The 19,240-nt window shown below is 37.6% G+C and overlaps 1 protein-coding gene across 2 annotated transcripts in view; it reads left to right on the forward strand.

Moving 5' to 3' along the window:
- The first annotated feature begins 2,995 nt into the window (after window positions 1-2,995).
- The window catches only part of LOC150083608 (NPC intracellular cholesterol transporter 1-like), a 339,105-nt gene continuing 322,860 nt past the window's right edge, over window positions 2,996-19,240 (forward strand). The window contains exons 1-2 of one of the 2 annotated variants that reach the window (XM_090378086.1): window positions 2,996-3,197; window positions 13,183-13,336. In XM_090378086.1, the coding sequence (XP_090234212.1) occupies window positions 3,138-3,197; window positions 13,183-13,336 (214 nt within the window). In that variant the 5' untranslated portion in view covers window positions 2,996-3,137. Of the gene's footprint in view, window positions 3,198-13,182; window positions 13,337-13,511; window positions 13,587-19,240 lie in introns of those variants that run through there. The other variant, XM_090378087.1, reaches the window with a different exon arrangement.

The following is a 19,240-nucleotide window of genomic DNA, read 5'->3' on the forward strand; positions in this document are numbered from 1 at the left end:
CTGTTAAAAAAACGTTTTAATGGTAAACTCGCTTACATTATTAAGGCATTGTTTATAGATGAACCAATTTGCAATAAAATATTGAAGAGGCAACGGGGAGCGGCCCAGTTACATGATAAAAGCTTCACAGGTGCATAAAGTATTAGTAAAAGTGATGTCACATCCAGTAGCGTAACTACCCTTTTTCGGGCCCGGAGGCAAAGAACATGTTCGAGCCCCTACTTAATTAATGAAAATTGCAAAAAGAGGAGGAAGCCAAAGACGCCGAGCCCCTAAAGGGACCGAACCCGGAGGAAATTTCCTTGCCTGCCTGCCTACATGGTAGCTACGCCACTGGTCACATCGTCACCTGTCTGTGAGATTTGGTGTGTTTTGCTACATGAGATTGTACTGTATGCAGTTATCCATTTCTTTGCAATTTCCTGTGCAATGTAATAAAATTTCACAACAGCAGAAATAAATCAATTAAAACATAGGCTTTTAATGCAAATTTTACTGTAATACACCACTAAACAAGATGCGAGAGTTGCTGTAAAAAGAGGGAGTCGACATATAGTGAATACTGTATGTGACTCCCTCTTTACTCTGTTCACTATACGTCATACGTGTCGATATACAGTGAATACTGTATGTCGACACGTATGAATACAGTGAATTTAAATGCATGGGATACATATAAATTAATGGGTAATATGGAAGCCTATGATAGATATAAGCTGGTCTGTAAGCAAGTCACAAAGGAAATTAGGCAGGCAAAGGCAGATTATGAGAAATCCTTGGCAAAAGATGCAGAGAAAAACAACAAAGAGTTCTTTACCTATGTAAACTGTAGAAGAAAAGAGATGAATCAGATTGGTCTACTGGATATTGATGTTTCAACTGTTGATGATCCTGTTCAGGTGGCTAACAAACTAAATGAGTATTTTGCATCTACATTCACCCATGAGGAGTTATTCAGGAAGGGGAATGCCAGAGGTGAGTTAAACTCTGGCAGTGAGCTAGATGATTTTGTAATAACTGAGAGAAAAGTGAAGGAGAAATTGTTGAAGATAAACATAAAAAAGGCACCAGGGGTGGACGGGTTCTATCCAGTTATATTAAAGGAGGCAGCAAAGGAAGTAAGCAAACCCTTAGCTATAATTATGAGAGCTTCTTTGGACTCAGGGGAGGTACCCATGGACTGGAGATGTGCAAATGTGACCCCAATTCACAAAGGAGGATCAAAGGGCGACACAAGTAATTATAGACCTATGAGGTTTAACTTCTGTTCCAGGAAAATTAATGGAGGCACTGGTTAAAGAAGCACTGCAGGATCATCTATAACTGAAGTCTTGCAAGACTTCAGTTATAGCTTGGACACAGCATGGTTTTGTTAAGGGAAAATCTTGCCTGACCAATTTTATTGGATACTATGATGTGGTTACAAAGGAACTGGATGCAGGGAATAACTTTGATATCATATATTTGGATCTTAGAAAGGCTTTTGATACTGCTGCACATGGAAGACTGCTGAACAACTTGGAGCAGTGTGGCATTGGAGGCAAATTGCTGCTATGGATAAAGGGATGGTTGAGTGGGAGAAGACAGAGAGTAGTAATCAATGGACACTGATCATCGTAGACTAATGTTATTAGTGGAGTTCCTCAGGGTTCAGTGTTGGGTCCATTGTTGTTTTATGTATTTATAAATGATATTGATGATGGTATATCAAGCTTAATGTCCAAGTTTGCAGACGATACGAAGTTTGGCAGGGTTGTTAAGGACACCAATGACAGTACGCTGCTGCAACAAGATCTAGAAAAGTTGAGCAGATGCGCTGAGTGGTAGCAAATGAAGTTTAACATTGACAAATGTAAAGTACTACATATGGGAAGCAGTAACCCCAGAGTGATGTATCAACTCTATGATACTACACTGACAGTGGTAGAGAACGAAAAGGACTTAGGGGTAATTTTGCAGGCAGATATGAAGTTTTCTGAGCAGTGCGGACGGTCTGCAAGAGTAGCTCATAGTGTCTTGTCAATGATATACAGGAATTTTTCTAGCAGGGTATATGGCAATGGTCAGGCCACACCTTGAGTACTATATACAGGTCTGGAGGCCTCATTTTAAAAAGGATGTAAAGCTGTTTGAACGAGTACAGAGAAGAGCAATAAGATTAGTGAATGGAACAAAGGGTTGCTCTTACGAAGAAATGCTTAAATTTTGCAAATTACAGTGTCTGGAGACTAGGCACCTGCGAGGTGATCTGATTGAGGTGTATAAAGCCTTGAATGGTTTGAGCATGCTCAATGCTGATGATATTATTCCTCTTTCTCAGAATAATCACCTGAGAGGGCATAAATTGAAATTGAGGAAAGACAGATGTTGGATAGATGTGCGGAAGTTTGCCTTTAGCCTGCGAGTAGTTGGTTGGTGGAACAGACTTATATCCATTGTTGTGGAAGTTGATAGCCTAAATAAATTTAAGGCTGAGCTGGACAGGTATTTGGAACGAACGGAGGAGTGAAATGGTAGCCGTTTTTTTTTTTTGGCTGATGCTGCATAAGCTTGCTTTCTTGCATCATATGCCTCTACTAATGCCAATGCTAATACGCCTAAGCATGACCTTTCTAAGCAAAAAAAAAAAAAAAAAAAAAAAATAGAAGTTGACTTTTACTCCAGCTTATGATATTTGTCCAAGATAGTCCAAAGAAAACTGTGATAAAGTACTGTAATGTTTCTTCACATCGTCGAATGTAGTGTATTCGACGACTTATATATGCTGCCAGAAGCTATTTGATATTCAGTAGATTACAGGTTGATATCAATAATACGTCGTAATAAAGATGACGTTCCTATATCATGAGATAATCTATTGATAGGTGCTCCCACGTAAAATGCATCATGAACTTCGCCTTTAAACGATCATGTGACTTTCCTCAACTGATCTTAATCAGCCTATCAGCGTTAAGAAGATTTTAATGAACGCTTCCCAAATCCGTTTGCAACATGCCGTGCAGTGGAATCACTACTTGTGCTACTTTCGTGTAGAAACGATAAAAAAAAAAAAAAACATAAAATCATTTAGTTTGTTTTCTTTATTTAGCTTCTATTTGAAAGTATAATCCAGATTCCAGAAGTGCTGTTCAGTAACCATGAAGAAGTTTATAATTTTAAAGCTTGCATTTTTTATGACCTGCTGTTATTCATCTTTGGTATGTATTCACTGTGTTTTACTGTGTAGTTAATTAGCCGCAGTATGTGTATTGGTGATTTATTCAAACATTCTATTCTTACATTATTTACAATCGATTTTTTGTTTTGATGTGGCTAGTGGAATAATTATCAAATAATGACATACATCCGCGATGCATGCATTCATGATTGCATACAATTCTTATCGGTTGTACCTTGTACTAGACTGGTTGGGGTGAGCGGTTTTACATTTTTGGACTAGTATGGATCTCCTGGGCAAGTGACCCCACTGGGCACCTTCTTTCCCCTCCAGCTTTATAGAATTCTGGTGACCAACACAATATCCAGGACGCGGGAGAGATACCCTCTGGAAGCCTCCACACATTTTATCGTCATACTAATTTTAAATATACAATTGCGTATGTTTACTCGAATTGTTAAGTAACTGCATACCAATCCGAAATGCACTCCTATTTCCCAAATCAGTAGTTTCAACTCTCTGAAAGCTTTAAATGTATAATTCAGTTTTTCCGATTCCCGTAATTTGTGATAAAATCTGAATTGAAATTCCTCAGAAAAAAATTTCTTCAAATTTTGCTTATAGCGTTTACAAAATTTAATCAAAACACTGGATATATTTACCTCATATCAGCTCTGCAACTTGGAAACGGTAATGAAAGTGATTTGTGTATGTTTTGAAGTTGTAAAGTTGTTTCCATCATTCTGTAACAATAATCCTTTGCTTTCCAACTGCATATAATTTCTGCATTTGTATTTTCTTGCCTGCTCTGTGTAACACATTGTATCATTAAAAATATTTTAGGACAGAAAGCATCAAACTATGATGTTAGTTAGTACATTTGCAGATCATTGCTGGATGATTGAGTTTTTTGAATTTAACATCTCATATTTTGAATATAGCATCTCATAGATTGAATGTAACATCTCATATTCACAATGAGTTGCCCTCCTTATACTTCAAATAAGTAATGCTTCCCATTAGAGAAGTCTACTCTTACTTATTTTCAGTCAAGTACCACAACTCACACAACTGTTTTGAAGCTAATAGGTTTTCATCAGTCAAGTACCACAACTCACACAACTGTTTTGAAGCTAATAGGTTTTCATCAGTCAAGTACCACAACTCACACAACTGTTTTGAAGCTAATAGGTTTTCTTCAGTGAGCAGATAGGTACCAAGTCCCTCACGGGTAGCACAGTTTGTAGGATTGCCGTCCTCCCCACACCGGGTTCGGATCCTGAGAGACCTGAGTTTGAATTCCGTTGATGACAGAAGTTTTATGGATCTTTTACACAACGTGGCTGAGTTATTATTATTAACCATAGGGTGCAAGGAAGCCCGAGGCTTATGCTGCACTAGACAAAAAAAAAAAATATATATTTCTGAATTACCCTGAGAGAGAGAGAGAAGTAGAAGGGAATCATCACCAAGAAAGAGAAGAATGATGATATCCAGCTCAGGACCCTGGGTGTGCCAAGCCCATACTCACCAGATATGAGCCCCTGGGAGTTAATTGGTCTCGGGCAAGGGTAGCATGGTTTTTTCTCCCTGAAACTGTTAAAATGTTTTTCTGGAAGAAAAACAGAAAACCTCAGAACACACGCAATTCACAGACAATATATACAAGGAGCAACATGGCCTAAGTAGCCCATGCTCCTAAAAATCGAACGAAACGTTTAACCCCAGGGGCTCACATCTGGTGAGTATGGGCTTGGCACACTCAGGGTCCTGAGCTGGATATCATCATTCTTCTCTTTCTTGGTGATTCCCATCTACTTCTGACTCTTGTTTTCTCTCAGGGTAATTCAGAATTTTTTTTTTTTTTTTTTGGCTGGTGCAGCATAAGCCTCTGGCTTCCTTGTACTATATGCATAATAATAACTTAATCTAACGTAATGTAAATCCGTGTTATTCAGTTTGAGGAATGTAATGGATTTTTTTTTTAAGCAGTTTTTAATTCTTGCTTTAATCCCCTTTTGACCTAACTGTTAGGTGTTTCTTAATTTTATTTATTAAACTTGGCGGGTCCAGCCAGCTTCTCCGGCAACCCTGTACAAATGCTTTATGTAATAAATATAATATAGCAATAAGATAAAATAATATATTACATGTGCATATGGGTATTTGTTCACCATCAAATCACATCATTTGAAGGAGGTGCACCATTCCAGATGAAATAAGGAATGCACCACAGAGAGATGCACAACCCAATGGAGTCACTGCAACACAAGATGTGCCACCTACAGATAATATAAGGAATGCATCACAAGGAAAAATTCACCCACCAGTCAATGTTCTGGTCAGTGAATCACTGCAGCAGTCAGAGATGATGACTGCATCACAAGGAGGTGCAATGCATCCCAAGGTGAAGCTCAACCAAATTCCCATAGCAGATATGCCAATTCCAAATGCCTAAGGTGCATTATAGTGAAGCCATTATATCACAAGTAGATGCGTTTATGAGGACCCATATATTGCAAGGCATTTGGTGCATCACAAGCTTATATTTTAAGGTGGTAGATGACTTTCATCAACCGGTGAAATACCACCACTTTGCTTATTGGAGGCTTGAAGTGGCGAAACCCATGTTTAGTCTCTAGAGCAAAGTTTCCAGCATTCCCCTCTCCCCATACTTCTCCTTCAACCCATGCACGGTACTGAGTACTATAGGTTTTGATGCCTTTCGTGTTTGGGGTTTTCATAAAAAAAAAAAAATAGCATCAGTCACAAAAAAAAAAAAAAAAAAAACCCTCCAAGAATTTGTCTAGTTCTTCCTTGAATTTATTCAAACCTTTTTTCTACTTCTCTCTCTCTCTCTCTCTCTGTAACTCAGAGATTTTTTTTTTTTTTTTTTGGCTGGTGCAGCAAAAGCCTCAGGCTTCCTTGCACTGTATGACTATTAATAATAACAGATGGAAGCCTGTTCCACCAATCAACCACTCACCGGCTGAAGGCAAACTTCTTGAACTTAAATTGATGATCATTCATGTAGTTTCAGCAGGAGGAAGAATACCATTCATATTCAGCTTACTCAATCCATTCAAGGCACCCCAGGGGCTAATCTTGGGGACTGATTGAGTGACTTATCAGAAGTGCAATTAGCGAATTTTGATTAAAATTTCTTTTTATTGATTTGTTAATTTTTGAGTTTTCTGTTGCACGAAGTGCATTGATTAGCTGCCCTACGTTCTCGACGTCTGGGGTGAGCAGTTAGGGGTTCATCCTCCTGACCGGCTAAACGGGTATTGAGTTGGTGGGGCAGAGCGAATTTGGTTTAAAAATTGCATTTTGTGCCCTCAAGTTTAAAGCTTTTGGGACCCCCACTCGTTTCACTTGAGTGGGGGGTGTTTTTAAATAAGTTTCCAAATAGATTTTTGGATACTTGTGTTTTGAGTTGAAGTGTTGGTCTTAAAGACCTTGTATAAAGTTAAAGTTGTAAATAGTTGGCAATTGCAGCCTTTTAATATGTCCGGTAAAAAGTCAAGCGCTGGCTCTCTTTCCTAGAAAAAAGCAGAGATGGAGTTGGAAGCAGATAGTGATTCGGAGAGTGAAAACGACTCAGGAAGAGGTGGAAGATATAGATCTTGAAGAAGTAAATGGAAAAACTGACAGTACTGGGGAATCTCAGGATACAGCTCGTGAAAGGAAAAAGCAGCAGATATGGACACCAGAAAAGTAATTAGAAATGATAAATAGTATGAAGAAGCTGTTAAATTCTATGACAAAAAGTTCGGAACAAGGACCCGTGGTAACTGGATTAGATAAAATAGTGGAGGCACGAGGGAGATTAAGGGCTCTCCTATTGCAAAGAGAACATCGGGTAACGGGCAATGTAGCAACCAAGATTAGGGAAATATGGGATGATCTAGAAATGGCCATAGTAAAGCTGGAGATAGACTTACGTGTCATTAAGGCTGAAAAGAAAGACATTCAAAAACAATACAAAAAGGAATATGCTACTGTGGTAAAAGAAAAGTGCATTGTAAAACCCAGAGTGGCAGTTATTACTACCAAGAACAGTAAACATAAATGCAGCGAAGATATTAAAAAAGATCTAATTAAAAAAGTGAGACCTGAGCTACAGAATGTTAAAGTACAAAATTTAAGAGCTGTACTGGATAAGAAGATTCAGAAAAGATTCTTGAAGTAGAGTCAGAAAAGGATATAGATTTGCTCGTTGATTATCCAAAGTTTAAAGAACTAAAATTGTGTGTGGAAAAGGTAAAGAAGCGAGATCCTAAGGTTCTGATTTATGACGTGGAACTAGATGTGAATAAAGACGAGTTGAAAGAACAATTATGGATTAAGAACTTGAAAGATTATGGAGTAAATCAAGATGTATTCCAAGAAAGTTTTAACGTGATATCTGTGAATAAAGCAAAGAACAAGAAACTGAATAACTGGATAGTGCAGATAGCAGGTTCCGTCCATAAGCAGTTGATTAGAAAAGGAAAAGTGTTTGTGAATTGGTCTGCCTGTCGGGTTCGCGACGTTGTCACGGTGACCCAGTGTTACAGATGCATGGCTTTTGGCCACATTGCAAAGTTCTGTAAAATGAAAGCGTTTTGCAGATATTGTTCTATTGAAGGACATTCCTATAAAGATTGTGTTAACAAGGAAAGACCGCCATGTTGTATAAATTGCAAACGCAGAAAAGTAACAGCAGAACATAATGCAGTAGACCATACTTGTCCCGAGTATGAAAAGGCAATGGCCCTAAGTCGGAGAAGAACAGATTATGACCGAAATTGTTAAGTGATGTTGTCTGTAGTTATGGGTCTGTGTCAGGAGGTGCCGTGGCTTGTCATTGGCCTGCTAGGAAAGGCCTATTGAGATAGTGCTATGCTTGGAAAGAGACTCAGTGTGAGACTACAGTTTTAAGATTTTATAAAGTTAAGTTAAATAATTTTAACCTCCAAACGTGTAGAGGTCTTCCTCCACGAGGAAGGGGCGGTAACTGTGGTCACACGGGATATTTACTTATCTCTGTGTGACACAGGCTAAAGACTGATATAACGAGTCCTTTAATCAACAGAAATGTCTAGAATAATTTTGGCCTGATAACTAATGTAGTGATGATAAATCACATAAAATATAACTGTAACAAAACAAAAGTTTAAGACTTTTGCACAGATAGGCTATTGCCTGGGTGGCGCACTGGAGGTTCTGTTGCTTAAATGGAATCCATTCAAGGCCTTAAAACACCTCAGTCAGATCATCCCAGTGCCTAGTCTCCAGAAGCTGCAATTTTCAGAACTGAAGCCTTTCTATATAAGAGTACCCTTTCGTTCCCTTCACAAATCTGGTTGTGCTTCTCTGCCCCCATTCTAGCAGATATATTTCCTTCCTAAAGTCAGGCTTCCACACCTGTATACAATACTCAAGGCGGTGCCTAACTATGGCCTTGTCCAAAGGGATAATCACCACTAATTAATTTCATATTTGTGAAATAGTTTGATATATAGTATTAGTAGTGGCAAATAATGCAAGAAAGAGAGCTTATACATCAGCAAAAAAAAACAAAAAAACCTTAACCTTCCCACATTACCTGTCCATCTGCTCCAATAATTTGTCTAGTTCTTTATTGAATTTATTCAAACTACCCACTTGAACAACAATAGATAGAAACTTGTTTTGAGAATCAACCACTCTCTGACTGAAGGCAAACTTCTGCACATCTGTTTTGCAACCATCCTTCCTTAATTTTACTTTTCTCTCATGTGCATAATCTGAGCAAGAGAAAAATCCCATGAGCATTGAGTTTTCTCAAACCATTCAAAGCCTTAAACACCTCAAACAGGTTAACTTTCAGATACCAAGTGTCCAAATGCTGCAGCTTTCACAACTGAAGCTCTTTCTTGGTAAGTGAGGGCGGTGAAGAATGAAAAAGAGCAGGGGGTAATTGTGCAGTCAGATATGAAGTTCTCTGAGCAGTGCAGACGGGCTGCCAGAGCAGGTCATGCAGTTTTGTCAATAATATATATAGGAATTTTGCTAGCAGAGACAAGGAGGTGATTATACCTTTGTAGAAGGTAATGGTCAGGACTCATTTTAGGAAGGATGTAGAGTTGCTAGAACGAGTACAGAGAAGGTCAACAGTATTGGTGAGAGGAACAAAGGGGTGCGCTTAAGAAGAAAGGCTTAATTTCTGCAAATTGCAGCATCTGGAGACTAGGCTCATGTGAGATGATCTGATTGAGGTGTATAAGGCCTTGAATGGCTTGAGCATGCTCAATGCTGACTTCTGCTTGCTCAGATTAAGAACCTGAGGGGGCATAGATTCAAATTGAGGAAAGACAATTGTGGAATAGATGTGCAGAAGTTTGCCTTTAACCAGCAGGTAGTTGATTGCTGGAACAGGCATCCATCTGTTGTTGTTGAAGTTGATAGCTTAAATAAATTTAAAGTTGAACTAGACAAGCATTTGGAGTGACCGGATGGGTAAAATGGGAAGGTTTTTTTTTTTTTTTTTTTTTTGGCTGATGTTGTATAAGCTTGCTTCCTTGCATCATATGCCTCAACTAATGCTAAGGTGCATCCCTTTGCCCTTCACCAATCTCATTGCTCATCTCTGTACCCATTCCAGCAGCCCTGCATCCTTTTTAAAATGAGGCCTACAGACCTGCATGCAGTATTTAAGATCGGAAGCTATTTTATGACATGCATTCGAGAATTGCTTCCACTGTCTTTACAACCTCTTGTGATGACTGGAAATGTTTTCCTTGCAGCTCCTTCTTTAACTTTGGAAATAAAAAAAAAATTACAGGGTGCAAGGTCAGAGCGGATGAGGAATACATTTGATATTAATGATGAAATATCAAATGAATAAGGATGAAATAGGCCCCCGGCCATATTTAAATTTGAGATCCCTTTAATATATATATTAAAATAATAAAAATAAATACTACATAAAAAAAAATACTACATAGCTTTTTATTGTTTATTTATATTATTTTGTTTTATTCATCCATACATTGATACATATTTTTTCCTTCATTTGTTGAAACTATTATTATTGTTAAAAATTTTTATCACTACTTTAGAAAATATTTACAGTGGAAATGAGGCCCCCAGCCATGGCCGGTTTAGTTGTAGCATTAATGTGACCCTGAATGCTGGCTAAGTTCTCGATCGCAGTATGAGCAATGTGAGGTCTCACATTGTTTGTGATCCAAACAATCCAACATCCAACCACCTGCACACAGTTGTGGTAATTTGTGTCAAATGTGGTCCTGCAGTGTGTGCAGTACAGTTATGATGTGGCACACCGTGCTGGTAAACCACTGAATGTCAAAAAAGAGATGACCATAACCTTTCCTGCAGAAGCCACAACTTTTTTTTTTTTGTGTTGGTGATCATGTAGACTTCCAAACAGAGCGTTATTGCTTACTCTCTGGGCCAGAATGATGAAGCCAAATGTCAATTGCCATTATTACCTTGTACAGAACCTCACCACCTTCAGTAATCATCTGTTTCAGCTCCTAATAAACTTCCATGCGAACTTGCTGTTTCTCAGATGTGAGTAGCCTTGGAACCCAGCATTCACAAATGTATCATATGGAAATGGTCATGGAGAATACCGTGCATGCTTCCTACTGATATTCTCAACATCTCTGCCAGTTGTCTTACTGTTGTATAATGACCTTCTCATGATTACAGAAGCATTGTTTATGGTTCTGCAGTGACAGCAGTGGTTGAAACTCCAGCACCACCGATTTTTGTGATTGAATCACATCCATATTTAAACATTCTAAACCTCCTGCGAGCTGTGCTTTTTGGAAGCATATGGATTACGGATTCACCATAAGCTTCTTTTAAGATTTCATATGCTTCAGCTGATGTTTTCTTGAGATGAAAACAGAATTTGAGAGCATCTTACTGTTCCTCGTGTGTTACATCTATTGTTACACAGGTGAAACTGAACAAGCATAAACTTGACAGAATGCCAAGGTTACACTGTGCGTACAAGTCAACTTGTACGCACAGTGCTGTGTGATACAGCTTGGTTTGGTTTGAAATTTCGCAGCTTGGCTAGAAATAGCAAGCAGTACGGTTGTTCATGAAAAATTGTGATCATTCTCTATTGAACAGCCTAGCCCTTATAAATAATTTGCTTTCATTGATTATAGTTTGTGATGCCATATCAACCTCTGTATAGTATTTTTATTTTATTCACTTGTATGAGTTTTTTTTTTTTTCATTTGCTCAACAATTTTTGTTTCTAATGCCAGTTTAAGCTTGATTCCTCTGCAGTCTTGACATCAAGTTTAATATCACAATTTGCAAATGATGCATACGTTGGCAAGGTGGTTAATGACAGAAATCAGGGTATGATGCTGCAACAGGACCTAAAATTCAAGGTAATGCATATGGGAAATGGTAATTCTGCAGTAACATATCAATTAAGTGGTACTGCTGCCAAGTCAGTGGAGAAGGAAAAAGATCTACAGGTAATTGTACAGTCTGTTATGAAGTTTTCTGAGCAGTGTAGACATGTTACTAGGACAGACCATGGAGTTCGGTCAATGATATAATAGGAATTTTGTAAGGAAATTGTTAGGCTGCATCTTGAGTACTGCATACAGGTCTCAAAGCCTCATTTTAGGAAGGATGTGAGTCTGTTGGTTTAGAAGATGCTTGGACAGATATCAGTTTAATTATTTAAACTATGTGTTTGAGAATCCCTCAAACTGATTACTCTTGTAGCAGCTGCTTTATCATTTTGGTTTGCCAGTTAATGTGAGGCATTGCTTAATATTTCAAATGAAATTATAATTAATTTGCTTTCATTAATTATAGTTTGCAATGCTATGTCTATCCTCTGTTCTTCCATCCTGTTCTGTTCTTCTATCCTCTGTTCTTCTAGTGCAGAGAACAGCATCAGATTAGTTAAAAACACAAAAGGGTACTCTAACCATGAAAGACTTCATTTCTGCAAATTGCAACATCAGGAAACTAGGCACCTACAAGGAGACCTGATTGAAGCATGTAAGACCCTAAGTAGTGTGAGTGAACTAAATTTCAGATGGCATCCTAACTCTTGTTTGGAAAACACACATAAGGGGACATAAATTTAAATTGAAAAAGAGTGGTTGTAGGATAGATGAGTGAAAATTTGCTGTCAGCCAGAGAGTTATTGATTGTTGGAACAAATTACCATCTGGTGTTGTTCGTGATGGTAGTTTGAATAAACTTAAGTAAGAATTAGACACACATTCTGATGCTAGCCTCTGAACAAAATATTGTATTGATATATACATCACCTATGATGTATGTATATTTGTTCAGTGACATTCCATATATAATCATTGTAGTTCCATATATTGTAAACTCTAAAATCCAGCATCTTCAGTGATTGAGAGTTGATTTTAAAAATTTCCAGATTTTAGAGAGGTGTAATATAGTGGTTGAGCAGGTTTAGAAAATCACATTCCAATGAATTTAAGTTTTTTTTTTTTTTTTTGTGTTGTTGGCGCATCGGCTTCTGTGGCCATAACACACCTCCCAAAGTTTTTGCATTTTACTCTGATCCAAGCCCGAGGCAGGATTTGAACCCGCAACCTTTGGGTTGAATATAAAGTGCTGACATCTGAACTTAATTAATCTGTAAACATTTATAAGGTATACTTTGGCCGTTTATCTGGTTTTGTGAGTTGGATTTAAACTCTGCATTGATGATGCAATGGTCTTAATTTTCACAGCAGAACAGACTTGTCTTTGTAATGAATGTCTCTAGTATTGCACCATTTTCAACAGATAGTTAGCTGTATTATATTTTTGAAATTTAAAACATATGGTACTTGTTGTGCTACTTGTAATATTACCATTTTTGTGAAATGTAAAGTATTTTCCAATGTATCACTACATCATAGTATTATTGCATAATATTATTGTTGTTTATCCTCAGTGTAATTAATTTGTCAATTAGTTTGACTTATAATAACTGATGTAAATCAAAGAGACAATGCTTATGTTGCTTTTAGGGAAGAGATAATCATTGTGTGATGTTTGGAAACTGTGGGGTTGATCCAGAAAGTGGAAATTCTGCTCCCTGTGTTTATGATGGACCTGCAATACCCCTTAATAATGAAACAGCTATTGATACCCTTAGAAATTTATGTCCAGATTTGGAAATTGGTGAGTTAAATATAAAGCATTTAAAGGTGATATAAGTTGTCTAATGTAATTTAAAGCTAAGATGGATTGTAAGACTTCTAAGAAAATGAATTTTAATTTCATCATTTTCACTGATTAATGATCCATAGTTTTTCTTTTCTTTGTTGCTCATTGTAAACATAATTCTTTATTACAGTAGAGCTTCAGTTATCCAGAATAATTAGTCAAACCTCCTCCGGATAGCAAAATTTTCCAGATAATTGAACGTAAGGTAAAATTAAATAAATTCTGTTATAATGTATTAAGGAAAAAGAAAAAGACTTTAAATAGTGTGAAAACAACGAATTTGTTTAATTAAAATAATAATAATAATAATAACTTAAATTCGCACGTTTACATATGCATGTATATTCGGATAGGTATTTTACTGCAAATTTTGTGGAAAAAAATTTAAAGTGATTTTTTTAAAATAATGTTTGACTATTTGTTTTGTTTGTTGTGAACTTTTTTTTTTTTTTTTTTTGCTGCGAAATCTTTCAAGTTCCTTAATAATATCAATTTGATTATATCGCATTCTTCCTGATTTTCTGCCCATTTCAGTGCTGTTTCTTTTCATTGACATTTTACCATAAAAAAACTGAGAAAAATAATAAATTGCATAGTTTCAGGCCGATATTATTCTTACCAAAACTGGAGATAAACTAAACATAATATGAAATGAAGAGGACAAAATAGATAACGGAAAATTGTTCATGGAAGTGAATGACTAAATTCTATTGCTCATGGTTTCCGAGAAAACCCATTAGTTCTAATCCAACATTTCACCAGATATACGGCATAAAAAAACAGACAGAAATACTCTCATAGCATAATAAACATTTGTCTCAAATACTATTATTAATTAAAAAAAGAAGAAAAATCAGCCTTTCAAATTATTCTGGATAACTGACTTCCAGAGAACCAATGTTCTACTGTACTTAAAAATGTACAGTAGCAAATCTGGAAAGTGATAAGTTGTAATATGCTCTATATTTAAAATTTTTTATAATATGGATAAGTTTACTCTAATTGTCAGATTTTCTATCAAGTATCTTCTGATGAAAGTTGTCTGGAGACCTTGATGAAAATAATTTGTGAGAAAAAGTATTTAATAAAAGAGTGCTTGCAGAGATACCATAGACATTCTTTAATAGTTGTCTGGAAAAGTGGAGGGGGTTATGATTTTGAAGGTGTAATAATATACGTATAGGGAAAAGATAATATAGGCTAGGATAGGAGAATACTGTAGCTTATAAAATGAAAGCAAGGTCAGTTGCAGTGGCATAGTTGCTCCAGATCTCAAAGTGCCTTGACACATTTACTATGAGTAGTATAAGTCTTTTCAGCTTTTAACTGGCCCTGGGTGCCAAGCGTTCTGTGGCCAAGCGATTTCTAGCACATTTTGAAAAGCGTTTTCTACAAAGAGCATTTGAGTGAATATATTCTATTTTTTGTTGCAAAAACCATTTTCTTGATTTGATTTGTATATCACAGTAGCACTTTTGCTCTACAAGAAGTAGGCAGAGACCCAGAAAGGGAAACCACCTTTCTGTTTATTTTTTTCTATAAGTACTAATTTACTAACTCAGCCGCTTGATCACCTCGTGGCACTGTTCCTGCCTCCCTGTGGTGGGGCCAGTAACCTGGGCAGTAAAGATAAACCCCCAGGGCCAAAAGGAGCTATCATGGATTCTAACAATTTCCCACCCTTAGAGCCTTCAAGCTCAAGACAAGAATCCTGTCGTGAAAACACTAGTCAAATCACCAAAAAGGCTTAATGCTCACAGCAGAAGAACAGAAGCACAGTGTCCAGACATTCCTAATTTTCTGGTGATACACGCTCTGTCCACTCAGCCTGTGGGCAAGTTATCACCATTTATGATTCAAAGACATCTGGAATCTATTGCAGGATCACCAAAAATGGTGAAGCGACTACAATCAGGCGATCTGATTGAAACAGCCACTTCCAGACTTTTATGAGTGGCAATTAAAGACAACGACATTTGGTGGGTTACCAGTATCTGTTGCTCCCCACAATACTTTAAATTCATCGAAATGCGTCATCACAGAATGGGACTTAATTATAGTGTCTGAGGAGGAATTAGTTCAAGAACTTAGCCATCAAAAGGTAATCAGTGCTAAAAGAATTATGACAAAAATAGATGGAAATCTCATTTAAACTCGTTCCATCATTTTAACTTTTAGCACTCCTGATTTACCATATTCAGTAAAAGCTGGATATTTAAACTGCCGAATTCGCCCATTCATCCCGAATTCTCTCACTGTTTTAAATGCCAGAAATATGACCACTCACAGCAGGCATGCAGAGGTGATGCCATCTGTCCTATTTGTGGTTCAAAAGATCATACACAAGCAGATTGTTCAGCTGCAGTTCCCATTTGCCCCAACTGCAAACTGTCACCCTGCCTTCTCTAAATCGTGTGAAATGTGGAAGACAGGTAGGAAAATCCAAAAATTCAAAGTAGAACGTAAAGTCACATATCTTGGCACGCAGACAAATAATGTTAACCATGCATAGTCCATCTTATGCCTCTCGCACCCAAAGTTTTCATACAACTGCAGTTCGAACAGATGTATCAATACCACCCAACATCTCACTAGCTAATTAGGTTAAAGCAACTTTATCAACCACTGGAAAAGACAACTCTAAAACTAAAACCAACAATGCCACCAACATCCCAATTAGCATCCCAGCTGATACTCTCATGGTCTCAAATGACATAGGAAAATTGAAAGCTACTAAAGACTGTAAGGAAACTGAACCACCCACCAACACTACGGAAGTGGATACATACCCAAATTATGAAGAACTTGTTCTAGAACTTCATGCCAATGATACTATGGATACCGGACGCCTCTTATTCCCAAAAAAAAGACCGGAAAAAATGTCCTGCATACAAAAAACAGTCAGATGAATCCTCCTCAGCCAAACCAAAATAATGCCTAACATCATACAGTGGAACTACAGAGGACTAAGCAGCTATTCTGATGACTTAAGGGATTTAATCTCTCAATTCAATCCCATAGGTATTTGCCTATAGGAAACATTCTTGTCATCCCAAGTTTCGCCGAAATTCTCAAATTATATGATATACAGACGAGATAGGAGCTCAGAGTCTCCTGCCCGTGGAGGGGTAGCCATTCTTGTAAATCTAACATACCATCCAGACCGATCCAATTAAGAACCACACTAGAAGTTATTGCACCTGGTATTTCATTACCATTGTTTCCATTTATATTCCACCATCTCTACCATTTCCCCATTCAGAACTTGATAACCTCATTACACAACTCCCAACTCCAATTTGTCTTTTCGGTGACTTTAATGGACACCATCCATTGTGGGGATCAGCTATAATGGACAGAAGAGGCAAGTTGATTGAGGAATTTATAAATAATAATGATTTGAATTTATTAACTCTGGATCTCCTACCTACATCCTACATCCACTTACCTACAGGATCTACTTCTGAAATTGACTTGTCAATTTGCTCACCATCCATTGGTCTGTATTAACCGATCACTTTACGATTATTTGCTCCTTACAAACAGGGGTAACTCCAAATCCTGATCAATGATCCACTTGGAAGTTTAAAAAGGCAAACTGGAATGGCTATTCTGCTCTGATACTTCTAGACAGACTTTATGTTCAAAAAGAACCAATTGATAATCTAAATATTTACATCACCAATCAGATTCTGACTGCCACTAATACCTACATTCCAAAATCCAAGACATATCGCGATCACCGAAATCACTGGTGGAATATAGATTGCTTCATTGCCAAACAGGAAAAAAACCGAGCTTGGAATAATTTCCGTAAGAATCCCACCATTAGTAACCTCATTGCTTATAAAAGGCTTAAAGCAAAAGCAAGGCAAATTAGACGGAAAGCAAAACGAGACTCGTGGATTGCTTCTGCCTCAACAATCACAAAAGACACCAACACACGCCTCATCTGGAAAAGAATACAGACACTAAATGGGATATTTGCTCGTCTGCCCTCTCCAATACTTCATTGGAAAGGGAAAGACCTATCTACAGCTGAAGAAGTTGCTAATGCACTTGCAGAATCATTTGCTACAATCTCTGCTTCTGCCTCCTATGCGTCCACATTTCAGAACATCAAAGCTGGTGCAGAATGATATAAAATCAACTTTTTCATGACAGCTCATTCCCATACAACTAACCATTTACATTAGTAGAACTTCAAGAATTGTTAAACTGATCTTCAAATAGTGCCGCAGGCCCAGATGGAGTTCATTACGTTATGCTGAAGCATTTTATTGAAGACGACTTGAATACAGTGTTAATCTTTTATAATCGAATATTCTCCAAACATGCCTATCCTTCTTCCTGGCATCATTCTTTCATTATTGTCTTACTAAAACCAGGAAAAGATCATTCCTGTGTTGAAAATTACAGGCCAATATCTCTTACGAGCTGCATGGTAAAATTTTCAAAAGGGTGGTTCATACTAGGTTCACTTACATCCTGGAGTCACAGAATCTCCTTTCAGATCATCAGTATGGCTTTCGGAAGAATAGATCAACGCTGAACGTGCTTGTCAAAGCCGAATCTCGTATCCGCAATGCCTTTGTCATGCAACAACATCTAGTCATGGTCAACCTAGATCTTGAAAAGGCATTTGACACTACATGGCAATATGGGATTATTATGGACCTTTACCTTCTGGGGCTTAGGGGCCATTTGCTAAAAAATAATTCGAAATTTTCTGCAATTGCATTCTTTTCAGGTCCGATATAAAAATGTACTCTCTGCATCTCACATTCAGGAAGAAGGAGTCCTGCAGGGATCGATACTTAGTTCAACACTATTTTCAATCCGAGATAGCAGCATAACACGAGATATCCCAAAACTGTTGAAACTTATATGTACGCAGATGACCTTATTATTTCCTGTCAGTCTCAAAGTATGAATACTATCAAATGGCAGCTCAAACTTGCCATTACCAAAATACAATCCCGGACTTCATGGAATGGCTACCGACTATCAGAAAAGAAATGCACTGTCACTCACTTTTGCAAGAAACAAGCTCTCCATCCCGATCCTGAACTACAAATAAACAATATTCCAGTCCCACTTGTTAGTACCATTAAATTTCTTGGACTGATATTAGACAGCAAACTGAACTTCCAAGCTCACATCTAAGAAATACATGTCTAAAGCATCTGAATAACTGCGATCAGTCTCGGCTATGTCATGGGACTGATCGGTATACTCTACTGAATCCTTATAGAACTTTAATCCGTTCATGGCTAGATTATTGTTGTCCAGTCTATGACTCTGCCAGGACTACTTTACAACATCTAAATGTTATCCAGCACGGTGCTCTCAGGACTGCATTGGGTGCTTTTAGGACTTCTCCAATCCAGAGTCTTTATATCGAAGCACATGATCCTCCATTACATCTTCGTAGGAAATCATTACTGCTCAACTACGCTGCTAAGATCCAGAGTCTTCCATTGCACCCCAGTTGGGAGTACCTTTATAATACTCAGTGGGATTTGTTCTATGAGAGCAAGCCAAATGAAAATAGACCTGCTTCACTCAGGATTAAAGAGCTTTCTCAGAGTTGGAATATCAGTTTAAGTGATATATTTCAGGATGCAACTGCACCTGTTCCACCTTGGACATACGTTTCTGCCTCTCGTGATACACATTTTCTGGAGTGGGGAAAGAATACTGTACCTTCTTTTAATATCAGGCAGTTGCACTTAGCTCACACCACTCTGAACTCACATGCTTATAAAATCTATACTGGTGGATCCAAAACAGCTAGTATGGTTGTTGCTGCTGCAGTTTTTCCTTCTCTTATTGTTACAGCCTTACTATCATTAGCCT

This window comes from Mastigoproctus giganteus, chromosome 7 (assembly GCF_048544385.1).
Source record: "Mastigoproctus giganteus isolate SK-2022 chromosome 7, ASM4854438v1, whole genome shotgun sequence".
NCBI lineage: Eukaryota > Metazoa > Arthropoda > Arachnida > Uropygi > Thelyphonidae > Mastigoproctus > Mastigoproctus giganteus.